Source organism: Bicyclus anynana, chromosome 4, assembly GCF_947172395.1.
Source record: "Bicyclus anynana chromosome 4, ilBicAnyn1.1, whole genome shotgun sequence".
Taxonomy (NCBI): domain Eukaryota; kingdom Metazoa; phylum Arthropoda; class Insecta; order Lepidoptera; family Nymphalidae; genus Bicyclus; species Bicyclus anynana.
The window spans coordinates 12912746-12931015 of record NC_069086.1 but is presented as its reverse complement, the minus strand read 5'-3'; the positions used below and the strand labels follow the sequence as shown (position 1 = coordinate 12931015).

Here is an 18270-nt window from a genome sequence, read left to right as displayed (position 1 = left end):
TAGTAGTTTCAGCGTGATGCCCGGTCAATAAAATCATAGGCAGACAGACAAACAAAAAATCGAATAAAAATACTTTTGGTTTCAGTATCGTGTATTATGTTTTGTTTTAACAATCATCTAACATGAATATTTCAACAAAATTACGTATATACCACTTTTTTGATAAAATATCGTTAATACTTGCTACTACCACTACTATACTAATGTTATTTTACGTTTATTGACGGTTATTGTGTAATTTCGTTGAAAATACAATGATAAATAATTGCAAAAACGAAAATACGATGAAAAACGTACGTAGTCACTGATTACTTGAATGGTACACCGAGTTACATAATAACCCTGCTGGAGTATTTACTCCCTTGCAGTAATATAGGTTACTGGTATCCTATGGTAACTGGTAGCCCTAATGGAAATATAACGATGGTAGGTAAGAAATTAACAAGGTGCGGATTATTGATCTAACAGCCAGACCCCACACAAGTACCCGCATTATGGTATAGGTGTATACAACGCCTCCCTCATAGCTGTTTACTATTACAACTTGACTATGACTTTGTAAGTAGACTTGGGTAAATATAAATAATGGTAAATTACCTATATGAATTGGACTATTACTAGTGACTTAGTACTTAGAATTAGTGAGCACATTACTTTTAAACAATTTTGATTCGGAATTGTCCTTTAAATTCTCGTAGACTTACTTTTAAATAACCGCATCCTAATAACACAATAAACGCGAAAGATTATAAGGATAATACTCTTTCACAAAACTACTCAACGTCTGAAATTACATAACTTTTCCGAAAAAGTCTATGCGGCATTTGTGAAAACTAACTCAATTTCATGTGGACGAAGTCGCGCATATTACGAGTATAAACGGGAATATTTGTATTGTATGTTTGGTTTTTTTGTTTTCACGCCTGTTTCCCAGAGGAATAAACAGAAAGAGTCACAATCAATTGACATATACGTCTATTGCTTACTCCAGACCTTGAAAGATGATGGATATTTATATTTATATATCTCGTAGGTACTCGTATGGTACCTACGAGAAATCTCCATGGCGTATAGAGGTCAAATTTTGAACTTCATCGTCTCCTGTTTTTATTTGTGTAAACCATCAGCTTTAGCGTTTTCCACGTTCTATGGCTTCAACCGATCCCATAAAGTTCTATATTGACCCCTAGTAGACGATATAGATCGATAGATATCGCCCACATTGGGAATGTATAAGTTCTAGTAAGTAGTCCTTCCTGTTGGCCTATTCACAATTTGGTCTATAAGAGAATATAATATAAGATATTAAAATAAACATCAAATCAACGAACATATTTGTACGTCAAAGTTAGTAAATCAGCCAGCTATTATAAAGTACAGTAGTAAAAATGTCTAATGGATAAAAGTGCTTTCTTACTCATTTTTAATTTTTTCTATTTTATTGCACATTTCTGGCAATATAAATAAAGTAAAATGAAAAAATCGGGTGAGTCGAGGCCGAAAGTTATGCAAATAGGCTAACATCAGACGTCTAACCAGTTGTGAATGTCATTAGAAAATGTGCTCAAGTGAAAACCGTTGACATCAGATGATGTCATAACTTTTCCTAACAGGCCGTCCAAATAATTGCTTTGTAAATTTATTCTCATGTTGACGTAAAGTATCAACTATTTACATAGTCATATTGCGCACTAGAGTATCTTCATGAATATTAAAATACTCTAATAACTTTGATGAAATTATCATAAATTCCTGTTCTGTGAACTGTGTTATTATGCAACATTAAACTAATCTATACTAATATAATAAAGCTGAAGAGTTTGTTTGTTTGTTTGTTTGTTTGTTTGATTGAACACGCTAATCTCAGGAACTACTGGTCCGATTTGAAAAATTCTTTCAGTGTTAGATAGCCCATTTATCGAGGAAGGCTATAGGCTATATATTATCCCGGTATTCCCATGAGAACGGGAACCACGCGGGTAAAACCGCGCGGCATCAGCTAGTAGATCAATATAGACAACGTTCATATATTATACCCATCGTAGTAGAATTTTTCGTAACAGAGCTGTTCGGAGAAGTAGAAGAAATACTTTATATATTAATACACACCAAATTTAAATATATAAAACTCAAAAGTGACTGACTGACATAGTGATCTATCATCGCACAGCCCAAACCACTGGACGGATCGGGCTGAAATTTAGCATGCAGGTAGATGTTATGACGTAGACATCCGCTAAGAAAGGATATTGATCAATTCTACCCCCAAAAGTATAAAATAGGGGATGAAAGTTTGTATGAAACTTTGTCAATTTAAAACCTATTTGGCTAAAATTTGGAATGGAAATAGATTTTACTCTGGATTAACACGCGGACGAAATCGCGGGCATCTGCTAGTAAGATATAGATCAATAATGTATGTAAAGGCGGCCTTATTGCTGGAAGTAATCTCTTAAGGTAGCACTCGGTTCTTGGCGACCGTGAACCGCGACCGCAACTCACTGCTTAGTATGAATTTATATAGAGCACTAAACAAATCTCGGTCGCGCGACGCAGACTTGGGATTTGTATCGTTTAGGTCGCGGGTCGCGGTCGCTAGAAACCGAATGCTACCTTCAGAGGCAACCCTAGATACCATCATGCTTATTTTCCCCAAGCAGCATGGCTGTTTCAGCCTGAAGGGCGTGTTTGCCGGTGTTATAACGATATGATTTAAGAGGTTTAACATCAGTGACGTAGCTAAGTAACCAAGGATCCTGGCCCAAATAAAAAAGGGACCTCACTACTTGATAACTACATATACTAGATAGTAGCCCTATTTAAGTAAGTACAAGCGGTAGTACTTCCGCGAAAGAGCTTTGTTAAAACGCACTACTGCCTACTAAATAAAATCTAATAAGTAAATAAGTATGTGTTGAGATGCCACTTAAAAATAATTTAGATACACATAGATAAGAGTACATCACACTAATATTATAAATGAAAAAGTTTGTGTGTGTGTGTGTGTGGGTGTGTATCAGTGTGAATGTGTGTTCCTCCTTTGCGCTGCGGCTGCTGAAGCGATTTGGCTGTAATTTGGAATGGAGATAGATTTTATTCTGGATTATAGGCTCCTTTTTATCCCGGAAAAAACCATGCTTCCCGTGGGATATGTGAAAAACTGAATTCCACGCGGACGAAGTCGCGAGCGTCCGCTAGTATGTAAATAAGTACGTGTTGAGATGCCAATTAAAAATAATTTAGGTATACATAGTTACGAGTACATACACAATTCTGTTCATGATATTTTTCATTGAATGTAATAACTGTACAGTTTCATTCAGAGTTTTCTTTTAAAAGATAGCTAAGTTAGGGGAAGGGAAATGTTAAATGAAAAGACTAGACAAGTATCTCGTTACTGAATTTCCCATTTCTATGATTTGTAAGATTTTTTTTTTCTAATTGGTAGATTTTATGCTGAATAATGATGATGAAATAAACCTTATAATAAAAACTGTTAAGTAATATGGATTTCAAAATTTAATTTTTTTCAAGAAAACTTTTTTCAAAAGAATATTGTCTTATTGTCATCATTATCAATCCATATTCGACTCACTGCTGAGCTCGAGTCTCCTTTCAGTTTGCATAAATGTTTGCATAAACAAAAATATGATGAAAATCGTTATTATTTGATAATACCGGGAAAGACGTACCGGCAAGCGATTTAGCGTTCCGGTACGATGCCGTGTAGAAACCGAAAGGGGTGTGGATTTTCATCCTCCTCCTAACAAGTTAGCCCGCTTCCATCTTAGACTGCATCATCACTTACCATCAGGTGAGATTGTAGTCAAGGGCTAACTTGTAAAGAAAAAAAAAATACCGAGATACCGAGATACATAATAACCCTGCTGATCCGAATCCACATAGGCTAACCACTGAGCCAACAAGGCTGTTATTATACACTAAGAAGCATAATAAACTGAAAGATACAGTAAGTAGCATAGTAAGGAAAATAATGTAGGTCGTTGTATTTCTAAAAGCGCATACATAAAATGCAATGAGTTAACTGTAACTGTATACCTAAACAGGAAAATCTTATGTATAGTATAAATACTAGGTAATACTATACAATACATTATAAACGTTGATAACGTTTGAACTGTGTGCGGACTTTTAATCGTCATCAACCCATATTCGGCTCACTGCTGAGCTCGAGTCTCCTCTTAGAATGAGAGGGGTTAGGCCAATAGCCCACCACGCTGGCCCAATGCGGATTGGCAGACTTCACACACGCAGACAATGAAGATAATTCTCTGGTATGCAGGTTTCCTCACGATGTTTTCCTTCACCGATTGAGACACGTGATATTTAATTTCTTAAAATGCACACAACTGAAAAGTTGGAGGTGCATGCCCCGGACTGGATTCGAACCCACACCCTCCGGAATCGGAGGCAGAGGTCATATCCACTGGGCTATCACTGCTCACTTTTAATATGAAGAACAAATTGCAGTTAATATAGGTAGAAGTAAAATTTATCTGACTACTAGCTGACGTCGCGCGGTTTCACCCGCATGGTTCCCGTTCCCGTAGGAATACGGGGATAAAATATAACCTATAGCCTTTTTCGATAAATGGGCTATTTAACACTGAAAGAATTTTTCAAATCGGACCAGTTGTTCCTGAGATTAGCTGGTTCAATCAAACAAACAAACTCTTCAGCTTTATAATCTACTATATAAAAATAAGTCGGGTTTTCCTTCCTGACGCTATAATTCCAGAATGCACGAACCGATTTCCACGGTTTTGCATTCGTTGGAAAGGTCTCGGGTTCCGTGAGGTTTATAGCAAAAGCAAAAAGGGGTAGGGTAAAGGTAGTTGAAAGTTTACATAGAGTTTTACGCGGACGAAGTCGCGGGCGTCTGCTTGTATTAGTATAGATACGTTATAAAGTACTATGTACATGGAATGTCTTTCAAGAAGTTCAAAGTGTTTATTAAACGCAAGCTTTTAGGAAAATCTTATTATAGTGCTAATGGTTATATAAATGATAAAAAGCTTGGTATTAAACTGTATTATGCGACTGTGTGCTTAGTTTAAAATAAATTTGTAAAATGGTGGTAAACAAAAAAAATAAACCTTGGCTGAGTTTGTTGTGGGCTCTTCTCAAACCAAGGCGCGTTTGGAACCCTCGTAACTTTAATTTTAAGTTTTCGACTATCATTACCACAATTAAATTATTTTTAAATGAAATATAAATTGCATTGCAGAAATGGAAGCTTTATGATATAGACAAATTCAGAAACCTTGAAAATAATTCAAAAGTTTAATAAATAGGTTTCACTTTCAAAGAAAAAAAATACAGCTCAATTGTTACACAAACAAAAGCGAAAGAAATTGTCTCGACAATAAGTCTAGGAGTGAAACTTTGACAGCGTTTCGTGCCTTTTGTGAAGTTCGTGACCTGAAAACGAGACATGTTATTGTTGTTCAGTGTTTCTCAACCGATCGAGATACAGTACCAATTCACATAAATGACGTGAAAAAGACACGTAAAGAACCAATCATCTATTTACATACTTCATTCATAATCACATCACACTATCATCACACTGGCACATCACATCACACTAATATTATAAAGGCGAAAGTTTGTGTGTAAGTGGGTGTGTGTAAACATACACACACGTTCCTCCTTTACGCTGCGGCTACTGAAGCGATATGGCTGAAATTTGGAATGGAAATATATTTTAGTCTATATTAACACATAGGCAATGTGTCTATATACACACATTTTTCATTCCGGAAAAATCAATGGTTCTCGCGGAATTGGTGAAAAACTGAATTCCACTTTTTGATATTCATTTCATTTTGAAATTATAGTGAAAATATAGTGCAAATCAGTAAACAAAAATATCAATAAACTTTGTTGAAATTTTAAATAATGTCGTTTGATATAATTTGCTTACAGGAGAATTAATAAACACATGAACTATTTATTAAATTGGACTTTTGTGGTATTTTTGGTGAAAGAGCATTAATTCTTGCCCTAAGATTGAAGATATACGGCATTTCAAATGCCGAATTAAGATCTGGCATCTTATTTAACTAGGCAACATAGTTACAATGTGTCAATGTGAATATTTTCCATCATTTATGTCTTATTCCAAATAAATAAAACACTATAATATATACTCCGGTTCCGGAGGGTGTGGGTTCAAATCCGGTCCGGGCATGCACCTCCAACTTTTCAGTTGTGTGCATTTTAAGAAATTAAATATCACGTGTCTCAATCGGTGAAGGAAAACATCGTGAGGAAACCTGCATACCAGAGAATTTTCTTAATTCTCTGCGTGTGTGAAGTCTGCCAATCCGCATTGGGCCAGCGTGGTGGACTATTGGCCTAACCCCTTTCATTCTGGGAGGAGACTCGAGCTCAGCAGTGAGCCGAATATGGGTTGATAAGATGATGATGATGATGATATATACTTATATTATTTCTTATTCCGGATCTTGTACTATCTATGACACAATCGAATACACATATTCGAATAGACATCAAAAATAAAGGTTGGGAACCTGTGTCACTAAAACTGCTCCCTTTTATGTTTGGGTTGCCACTTGGCTGCTTTTTCCGAAAAGGCTACTAGCTACAGAAGAAAGTTCAATTAACTTTTCTACAGCTAGATTTCGTCGTCGGAGTATGCCCGACTAGTTTCGAACCCACGGGGCCCTTGGTTTTTTCTTATAGTGACATCATTTTTAATTAAATAATTTCTAATAGAATTTAATATAATGTCTTCTGAGCTTTTTCATAATGCTAAAATATATTAATTAGGTACAACAAATTTTGAAGATATACACCAAAATTTTAAATAGATAAATAACGACAAATTTAAAAAAGTTCAACTTGAATTCGTCAGAAAATCATCATCATACCCATATTCGTCTCACAGAGTCTGAAATCAGCATTCTTCTAATATAACCTAAGAAAAATAATATTTCTTCAGTAAAAAGACCTTGTGTTTATAGAACGTTGCAAGCGTAAAATATATTGTGACAGGCAACATTTTATTTATTTATAGCCACAGATTAAAAAATAGTACGCAGATAGAGCGCACATGACACGGAAGTGATGAAGCTATTCCAAATACAAAACGAATACATTCTCGAGTCATTACAACACGAAGCGTCGCATCTGTAATTTTCGATATTATTTAAGAAAAATGGCGTCTTATGTTTTTAAATAATTTAAAAACTGTTTACAAAAACTAAAGAAATAAGATGAAGTATTTTTATAGGTAATTGTTTCGTTCGTTCGTTGTCAACCCATATTCGGCTCACTGCTGAGGTCGTGTCTCCTCTCAGAATGTCAGGTTAGGCCACCACCACGCTGGTCCAATGCGGATTGGCAGACTTCACACATGCAGAGAATTAGGAAAATTCTCTGGTATGCAGAATCGTATGCCTTACGATGTTTTCTTTCACCGTTTGAGACACGTGATATTTAATTTCTTAAAATGCACACAACTGAAAAGTTGGAGGTGCATGCTCCAGACCGGATTCGAACCCATACCCTCCAGAATCGGAGGCAGAGGTCATATCCACTGGGCTACCACAGCTCATAATAATAATAATTAATAGTTTATTAATAATTGTTTATTATTATTATATTGTGATATTAATTTACGTAATTGTTGTTAGTGTTAAATCTTGAAACACAAATCATGAAAAAAGTTAATATATGCGGATGTCAAGGAGACGCGTGACGTTCGTTTTTATGGATTTCACCGGCCTTACGGCGCGACTTGTAAGGACTCATTCTGTAACATTCTCTGTTCTGTGTTTATAGCAAGGTTGGCGAAGCTTGACTAACTAATGAGATAGATTTGTAGTTAGCGACGTCCGAGCGACGTCAAGCAGGCGTAAATGCAGTCAGACACGCAAGCGTTCGGCCGGAACAACGTTATTGATTAAAATAAAATTGATTCTTTTACTGGCACGTTTCTGTGGCATGTTTGGTCAGTGGGTTAGACCTAAATTTTAATTTGATTAAATTTTAATTAATTTAATTGCTTACTCCTTGGTTAAATGTGTTTAGGGTTATGAATGTACGTACGTACGTACTATACGGAACCGTCGTAATATCACTCGCGTGTTCGTATTTTCGTGTGTACTATGTACAACAAGCATTTCTTTTGAATTCAGACAGACAGGGTTAATTTCGCATTTGTAATATTATATGGATTATGAAGGTTAACGTTTTTTTTTGAGAATAATGTTAGTCATTATTATTTCAAACTAGCGGACGCCCGCGACTCGCGCGTGAAACTCACAACCCGTACCCTACCCCTACCCTACCGTACTCCTACCCTACCTTCTCCTGAAAATAACAAACAAAAACAAAAAAAAATAGTGAAATCACGCGTGATGGCGTGACCAAGGGTTATATGGATTCATTTTTATATAATATACTTGAGTTTTTTTTTTATTCTTTACAATTTAGCCCTTGACTAAAATCTCACCTGACGGTAAGTGATGATGATAATATAAGATGGAAGTGGGCTTACTTGTTAGGAGTAGGATGAAAATCCATACTCCTTTTTACACGACATCATACCGGAACACTAAATCGCTTAGGGTGATGGTAACTAGCCACGGCCCAAGCCTCCCACCAGCCAGACCTGTGGCTTGTGTCTCCGTCTTGTAAATCCACCGCGCATACCTCGGAGGCTGTCGAAGTTTTTAAAGGTGAAGTTATTGAGGCTTATAGTTTTACTAAATGTCTGCTTTTTCCACAGATGGATGGCCCCAGTGAGTCTGGCTATTCACGCGCCCGGAGCGGACATGGCTCCCACAGTGAACAGCATCAGATACCTGCGCGACTGCTTGGGGAACGACCTCATCAAGCAATTCGTCACTTTCCACGTGTTCTTCTCACACAAACACGTACCCAGCAGTGTAAGTAAATGTATTGTGCTATCAAAAACAAAGTTTGTGAAAATATACCAATTCTCGCAACTCAGTTCTTGTACCGTAAATAGTTGTGAGATCCATGCAATAACAAGGCGATTACTTTAGTCAGTCAAATAATTAAGGTACCTTCTGTATTAAGAGCGCGCAGCGCGTCGGTTCGATATGGATAAAATTCGAAGCGCAAACGAGACGCCGAATTATGACTTTCAGGTGAGTGAAAAGCACGGAACGATTGACGCGCGACGCAAATTTTATGACGTGAGCGCCAAAACCATTTTTGCCTAATTGCAAGTAAATTAAACAACATAACGAAAAACAAAATGGCTATGTTCAAGATATATACCTAATTTTCTATACAAATGTTAAATACTACCCTATTGCTAAATAATACCTAATTGTCCATTTGCGACTCGTGTTCAGATTTCCAACAGATAACTAAATGTTATAATTAAACGTTGATTAATGAGATAAGTACGATTGAATTTGTTGCGATTACATCTTTTGTATGTTTTTATCTTAAATAAATGTATAAACTCGGTTTTATCTTTTAAAAGGTTATAATTGTATTTATTACTAATCATTCATCAAAACAAGCGTTTTTATATTATCTCTTATTTTATTATCTGACTAGCGGACGCCAGCAAACCTTATGGAAACCCTGGATTTTTCAGGCACAAATTTGCCTATGTCCCTTATGATTCAGTGAAACCTATCTAATAGGTTCAGCCATGCCAAAGATCAGCCTGGACGAACAGAAAGACAGATAAAAACAAACAGATAGACAAAAAGTATGTTTGATTTAATATCGTGTAAAAAGCTACGAGTAGGCATATGGTATTTGACACATTAAAGTAAATGACTGAATGAATGAATGAATAAATTAATTACTTAATAAATTAAAATAATTTTACCTTTTCAGATACCAAATCCGGATACATTCCTCCAAACACCATACAACTGCACGGTAAAACCACCATACGACGTCAACGCCAACTCGACATACATGAAAGCGAAGAGCCTCCTCTACCCAGTGAATGTTGCCAGGAACGTAGCCAGAGAAGCAGCCGTCACACACTTCATACTGCCGTCAGATATCGAGCTATATCCTAGTCCTAATTTAGTGCCCAGATTCCTAAACATGATTGCCAGGAACGCTAAACCGTTGAGCACCTCTTCTAAGCCCAGAGTCTTCCCAATAAGCATATTTGAAGTCGGTGCCAAAGTACAAGTAAGTATTTAGATATCGCAAAGTCTTTTTTTTTAATTTTATGATTATTTTATGTAATAACATATTAGGTGTCCACTACTTCTTCATTGGAGTTCATCACCATATCAGACGATGGACGTCCACTGCAGGCCTTTTGTAGGGACTTCCAAACATTACGACCCTGAGCATTACATCCAGCGAATCTATGCGACACGTTTGATGCGTCAGTCCACCTGGTGGAAGGTCGAACAACACTGCGCTTTCTAGTGCTGGGTCGCCAATCCAACACCTTGGATACATCATCAACCATCAACAATCATTTAATTCATTTGAAACTTATTGACAAAAAGCCCATAGTCTACTCTAAGCTAGTTTGATCTCCCTGTCAAAATTGCAGAAACCAATTCAAGTAACAGAACACAAAAACCTTATATTTTATAAGGTTTTTGTGTTCTGCTACTCTTCTTAAATTGCTTTTACCAATCTCAAGTTTTTGGACATTCTGTTCACACATAAATTATCTTCGACTAATTTTTTTAGTAATTTTCAGTTGATCATGCACTTACATATCTAATCAAATAACGATTCTTTGTTGAAACTTATTTTGTGGACTTCATTTTCAGGTGCCATCAACGAAGACGGAGCTGCAAGCGATGCTGAAGAACAAAACTGCGATACCGTTCCACAAGTTCGTGTGCCCCAACTGCCACAACATACCTCAGGGACAGCAGTGGATCAACTCCTCGGAAACTAGCCGTGAGTTACTTTAACTACTACTAGTATACTTTTAATAATACGGATTTTTTTAGGGTTTCAAAAAGGAAAAAATGGAACCCTTATAAGATCACTTTTATGTCCGTCTTCTTGTCAAGACCGTTACCGTTGTTATTACCGGAATGCGTATGCAGGAGTTATCAAGTTGATATTTAAACCATATACTCAAGTTTTGAAAAAATCAAATGTCTATGTTTACATAAAAAAACGCATATATTGACACTCTTAAGGGAATCTTAACAGAACTATATTTGGCAAGTAACATCGTTATAGACCACAAACACAAGAAAAAATCTCAAAGTATGCCTTTGTAATTAAATGACCCTTGCATATCTTGCTTGCCTTTCTTTCTTACCAATCCTTTTATACAATCGTCGCCTTAAAGTATCAAGTGTACCTCGCTTTTGATAAGAATATCTGGATTTGGTCCTGCAATGTTCGTTTTGTCTATTCTAACATTCCCTCGTTTACTTTTTGTTAGTCTTGAGAATTAGTAATTTCTACGTGCTACAACTATCTAAACATACCTTTCTAGATTTTAGTAACTACACCTTCTTTTATACCACAAAGTTTTCTAATTTTATTTCTCGCACTCTCATTCTGTGATATTCTGTTTATACTCTTCAATGCTCTCATCGGTACTACATTTTATTTTACTTAAATCCATCATCGTTATAGATTAACGATAAAAAGGTGCTACGATATCATGTTTCTTTAGTAGATCCAGGGCTAACAATACGAAATCCACAATGCCGCTACTCTTACTCGCGCTTGATTTTTTTCATGTCCTTAATCAAGCCAACATTAAATACTCACCTCCTACATAAATCCTTTCACAAACGACATTCATCGCATACCAATAAATGCAAAAATACAATTTGGCGATGGAGGGCGATACAAAATTCACGTGTCTAATTACGATGCATTGGCAATTAATCCTGCCATCGGTCGTGAGATATTTATGCCGTATAAGCGCTGCGTGGGGCGTATCACGTATGGGACATACTAATTGTGTATTATGGTTCATTGACCCCGCCACGCTTGTACTCGTATTCTGTTTGAGTTGTTTTGCAAAAATGCAAACTTTCTGCCGCGTCTGCTTCGTGTTACGTAAGCTAATACACGATGCAATCGATTGATGACCTTTTAAACTGACTCGTGTATTGAGTTGAAAATGTCAGAGAATATATAATTATCTGAAATATGGGCTACCTACTTATCTACCTCAACTATGCTTATCCACAAGGGACAATAACTGGCCCAATTCCCTACTATTTCATATAATAAAGAAGTAAAATTTGACTGTTTGTGAGTTGTAGGGGGTAATCTCAGTTTTTTCTGAACTGATTTTGAAAATTCTTTTACCAATAGAAAGCTACTTTATTTGTGAGTTTTCCCATAAAAAAGGAAACTAAAAACCTAAAAAAAAATTCATTATAGTTAATGTAGCTTTATGTTATTTTTGACAGTTCATGAATGTTGTTTTATCTTTTCTGATGCTTTTGGTTCTGGTTTTAGAATGCAATTCATTTATTTTAGAGTGCAATATAAATTCCGAGAATCTCGTAAAGAAAACGATGTTTATTGCATTGTTTGTATCTTTTTCTAGAAATGGACGTGTTTCACGTCGGCAAGCGACGTGGGAAGTTCGTGCATTGGGAGCCCATCTTCATTGGAACCCATCAAGACCCCTACTACGACGAGCGACTCAGTTGGGAGGGCAAACAGGATAAGATGACGCAGGTAACAAGAACTTTATAACTGACTCGTTTATTTCTAGTGTCCTGTTCAGTCTGTCAAGAGCACCAAACAAGCTGTTCCATTGCACCAAGTCAAGATTTTTATGTATTACCCTTGCTCATACTGAAAGACAGTCTTTTGTCAGTTCGTTCGTCCTTTGGTAAAAACTATAAATCATTTTATACTGTCCTTAAAAACAGAGGTCCAATCTAAATTGTTTAAAATGCGGTCACAAGAGTACCTGTTCCAGATTTATTATGTTCACTAATATGTGTTTTTAGAAAAATAGCGGTTTCATTCTCAATCATTCCTAATTGTATTTTACTTGTTCAATGAAATTCACCTGTTTTATCATTATCAGAAATTACAGTGTACAATTGCACTCTAAATCATAGCAGTTTTTTAAAGTCATCAATCTTCAAAGACAAAATATTTCATTGTTATATGACTTCGCATTTCCGTGGTGTCACCTGGTTCAAGTTAATCAGCTGAACTTCATCGCTGTATGTCTGATATTTGCTTGGATGCAGCACAATGCTTACCTGGATCCTTTTTTAAAGTTGTGCCAAATATGTCATAGTGGTGTTCTGATGCTGACACTACTTTTGGTTTTCGACTTACCTAAATAGTCTGGGTATCAGGCACTAAAATAGTGGTAAGGTGTTAAGTGTGGCACAATTTTTCAATTAAATGTTTTTTTCTTTCTTATGATGATTTATAGATATTGTTCGTGTTTCAGGGATACATCCTCTGCGTGAAAGACTACGACTTCATGATACTGAACAACGCGTTCCTCATTCACAAGCCCGGCATCAAGCACTACGTCAAGAACACTAAGAGAGACACACTGGCTAGTCGGCAGTCATTGTATATAAAGAACATTATAATGCCCCAGCTTAAAACCTTATTTGGTAAAAGGAACGGTTGTGCACTTTAAGCACAAATATTGAACCAACTACCAGCTACTTTTTATAGCTCCAGACAAGACATACTATTAACATGTGCCTAAATTTTACTAGCCTGACCAGAAATAAGAAAAACCTGAATTAAGGGTGCCATAAGTATTTTTCAGCTATATGTGCTGGCTTATCATGGGAAATCTTTTCCCGGTTAGACCGGATGGGGGTATGGACCTTAAGGAAACCTTCTTGCCCTGGGTAGGGCACAAGAAAATTTGTTATCCCGACATTTGATCTACGTACCCTCTTTCGTGTGTAACGTCTTACTTTGGCTATGGGTCCTGTCCAGTAATGTCAAATCCAAGAACCCTGCGCGATCGTGTGTTTTATAATCCTATCTACTAATGTAAGAATGTAGTTCCTTTTTTCCGTAACAAGGCTAGTATTTCATATTTTCTGGTCAGACTAAAACTATGGCCAGGTAAGATTTCACATGGTCATGTATCTTACGTTTGAGAAATCGTACCAATTTAAACAGCGCACAGTTATTTTAAGACTGTCTTTAATATTTATAAATGCGAGTTGTTGGCATCACTGTGCCTTGCAAAGCAATTAGTAATTAATAAAATGAGAGCAAACGAACAGGAATAGACCCATAGATTATTGGTCTCGTAACTCGTAGTTCATTAGAGAAGAAATAATTTATAGTGCCACAATCTTATCACGCCCTGTGAGGGTGTCGCTATTAATGCGCTTTTAGTATAATGTTTTCCAAAATTGTTCCAGTTATGGCCACTGGGTCAAAAAAGTTCGTGGCACTTGCTAAATTCTTGAAGACACAGTGTTGCCAACAATATCAACAGGGTGTGTACATCCGCCTGATTTTTATAGACCTTTACATTTTGTCGACGTTTGGCCTAAAAATTTTACGTCTTCTTTTTAAATTACAGTAAAAGCTCCTTATTCACGCTTCCTTTATTCGCGGATTAAAAAAATGCGTCCCAATTCCTATATTCGCGGAAGTGACTGACGAAACTGACGTTAAATCTGCAAACTTGAACTTTAACTTGCAAATACCTATTGCCGAAATTGCGAATGGTTTAAAAATGCCACTGCTTAAAATCACTTTTAAGAAATGTCAAGCAAGATATAATTTCAAAATTCTTCAAACCATTGACTAAGGCTGAAGATAATAGTTAATCAATAACTTCAATTAATTATTTTTTCTTTATATATTTGTTTTATATTTTGTCACCCAAGAACGTATCATTCATAATCCCATATAAAATACCATTCCATATTCACGGTTTCTGTATTCGTGACACATTTAGAGAACATATCCCCCGCCAATAATGAGCTTTTACTGTAACATTAAAGGTCAAGAATTACTTTTCCGCTTGCACTCTACAGAAATAGGAAATAAAATGATTTCCTAACATAGAAAATATGATTTAAGGTAAGATTTTTGGGCCACACGACGGTGATTAGACGATTCGGAACGATACATATCAAATTATATAAACTATTTTACTCGTATTTAAAATTATCGTAGACGATATTACTCAGTGATTAATCGAATCCGTGTCAGTATCTGTCGGCTTTTTAAAAGTACAACTTTTACAGTTTAATGAAATAAATTTTGGTCGATACCAAAGCAAATCGGAATCTAAATGTCAAAGGCATTTCAAGATACAAGCAAATAGAAAATTGGTTAATAATAAATGATAAAATGTCCAATTCAAGTTTACCTACCCACTATAGCTTGACAACTTCGTTAATGACACTCCCATGATATGCGAGCGACGGGGGGGAAGGACTGCGCGGGTGTGAAGTCGTGCGCGCGGAGCATCGCTACCCTCCCGGTTCGCGTGGACCATCGGGAGTGTCACGAATTTGCCAAGGCATACCTAATCTTTTAAAGATATTTTTAATCGGATTTTCCGGAGATCAACGGGTAGACTTGTAAAGCTAGAAACGCAGTGCCTGTAAGTTGATAATATTGATAATTGTATTTTTCAACACAATATAACATAACACCAACTAAAATTAATACATAAATAGTAAAACCGAATTTCCTACACTGTTCTTCCTACACGGGGCCTAACTTTAACAATTAATCGATTTTCTTTTTAATCATAAGTTCTTATCTAAAATGTAAATAATATGATATTATAGTCTGGGATCCGTAAAACATTTTTTACAACTGATTACTATCAAATTAATTTTTCATGAGTACCTTCATCTCGAGGAGACGATCAACTTTTTTTGTTTACGAAAATTCTTGATTCTGGTATCAGGGAATAAAAAATTCTGACAATCGGAACGAGATAACGTACTACGCAAATTCTAGGACATTGTGGCTGATAAGTTGTATAACTAATAATTAAGCAACAGTGAAAAAAACAGCTGAGCTGGTTGGTATCAACTTTTAAAAACCTCGTTATTGATACAAGCTGGGAGGAGGGTAGTTTACCAAAACTTGTTACTCACTAGATGTTTTTTTTACTTTTGCTTAATTAATAGTTATACAACTTAACTTAAAAGTGATAGTAAAAAATGTTCTACGGATCCCTGATTAATATTTCTTGCTGTTCTTTATGTTCTACTTAAAGTAATCTGGTTGATATGGTGCAAATTGTTCATATCATTTTATTTTTGACCCAATTTTATATAAGTTTAACTTCGCTTTTAATTTGTAAGTGTATCTTATGCTTTTTCTACGTGTCAGCCAACGAAAACCAAAACAGGCCATTTTTCATTAAATTAAAACAAATGCATCATTTGACTGGTTACTTCATACGTCGCCTGTTTTCCCAAAGTTACTCTGACATATAGATGAAGCATGAAATTGATATAAATGTAGCCTATTTTTATATATTTTTAAAATATAAACGATTCCTGATATGCATTTTAATTTAGTTAATGTTAAACAGTGTGAACTAGTTATTAGTATGTATAAACGTAAAACTATATTTAGCGTACCATATAATTCGGATAAGTTGGCTATGGAAATGTAAAAATGTGTTGGTCCGGACTGACAAGAGCTAATACACACAGTTATAGACAATGCTCGTAGAGTCTCTCTATGGTTTAATATAGATAACTACAAAATCTATTCGTAAGGAGTTTAAAGAACACTTATTGAAATAAGGTCCGTTTAATTCATATTTGGATTAATTAAAAAAATGCAAGCATAGGATATAAAACCCTAAATATCGAAATTCGAGACGACTGAATAAATATAAAAACTATACAGAAAACCTGATTTTTGTGTAAGCAAATGAATCAAGTCGAAAAAGTGTAATTAGTTCCGATATGTGTCAGTCTAGACGCAACCTAAGTCAACGTAACGTTTGTGTATATGTAAATTGTTTTTACCTAACACATAAAACACACACTGCATGTGTCCATATGTCTATGATGGGATGTGTTACTGAAAAGCGTAGATAAAGAAGTCAATAGACAATTGTTTGATGTGCCGTTACATGTCACAATAGGTACCTACGATTTGACATTCCAAAACACTAAACTAAAACATTTTTAACCAGAATAATATTATAAGGTACCTATAATTTGCAATATGGTGAGAATGTAGTTTCAAATACCTTTGGCTATGTGGTCAATGGTTGTTATGCATGGACCCCGTCACCAAATTGGATCTTCTTGTCTCGTTCTATTATTTTTATATTTTTTCTGGTTTAATTTTTTTACGGTTGATCTTTTCACATGTCTATTCTATATACTTTTCTGTCTACGCTGCAATACACAAGCACAATGTCGGTACCTATGTGTTGAGGTGCCAATTAAAAATAATTTATAAATATACAGTAAGATAAGTACCATGTAAATTACCCCTATATACGAGTACATATACCTAATGTAATGTGCAGCCAACTTTGATATGGATGTTCAAAGTTTATATACCTGCCTGCCTGAAATAGTTTTTAGTATTAATTCGATGAGCCTTACGGTTACTGGTGATGATTATTTAATGCTTAGTGATAAAACTCACCACGTTCGGGATTATTTAAGTTTTAGCTGTAGTTTAATGTTATTCTCAGTATCTTCTATACCTATAGTGTTAGTTTCCTGCTTTATTATAATTTAGCATATTTTTTTATTCATATTCCTAAGACCTAAGTTATTTGTTCTAATTTATATTATTAGCAAAATTTGTACCTAATTGACGATTGACAGGCATAAACCTTGTTTTTTTGAAAGCCTCTGTTGTTAAAGTTTATTAAAACAAAAGTTTATAAAATCGTTCTTTGAATAGCACAACTACCAAACTTATTATTTTCATAATATAAAAAAATTAAAATAACTTAGGCTTCTTGTATCTTTACTTAATGTAGTTACATGTATTTATTTTACTTTAATCCTTAAGAATTTCTCTGTCTAAATCTTTAAGTGCGTAGTCTACTATCTAGTTAAGTTACATTATATTTGGGGTATTGGTTCTGGTATACGCATGTGGTGGGTTTTCACTTAAAAGGCAAAAGTGCCTAATAGGTTTAAGTGCAATAAATATATAATTAAAACCTGTAAACAGTCTTTGAATGTGATCATTTATAAAAATGTATTTATCGACATGTACTAGTTTTTTAAGTAGTCTGCTAAATTAAGAATTTTACCTTGATGTGAAAACTTTCATAAAAGTCTACATGTAATTGGAAATAAAAAAAATTAAAATTTT

General features: G+C 35.3%; 1 protein-coding gene across 1 annotated transcript in view; it reads left to right on the top strand.

Annotated features, from left to right (window-relative positions):
- Window positions 1-18270, top strand: part of LOC112050168 (beta-1,4-glucuronyltransferase 1) — a 111275-nt gene extending 93005 nt beyond the window's left edge. The window contains exons 3-7 of the mRNA XM_052891427.1: window positions 8780-8939; window positions 9874-10182; window positions 10785-10917; window positions 12545-12678; window positions 13415-18270. Coding sequence (XP_052747387.1) covers window positions 8780-8939; window positions 9874-10182; window positions 10785-10917; window positions 12545-12678; window positions 13415-13612 — 934 coding nt within the window. The 3' untranslated portion in view covers window positions 13613-18270. The remainder of the gene's footprint in view (window positions 1-8779; window positions 8940-9873; window positions 10183-10784; window positions 10918-12544; window positions 12679-13414) is intronic.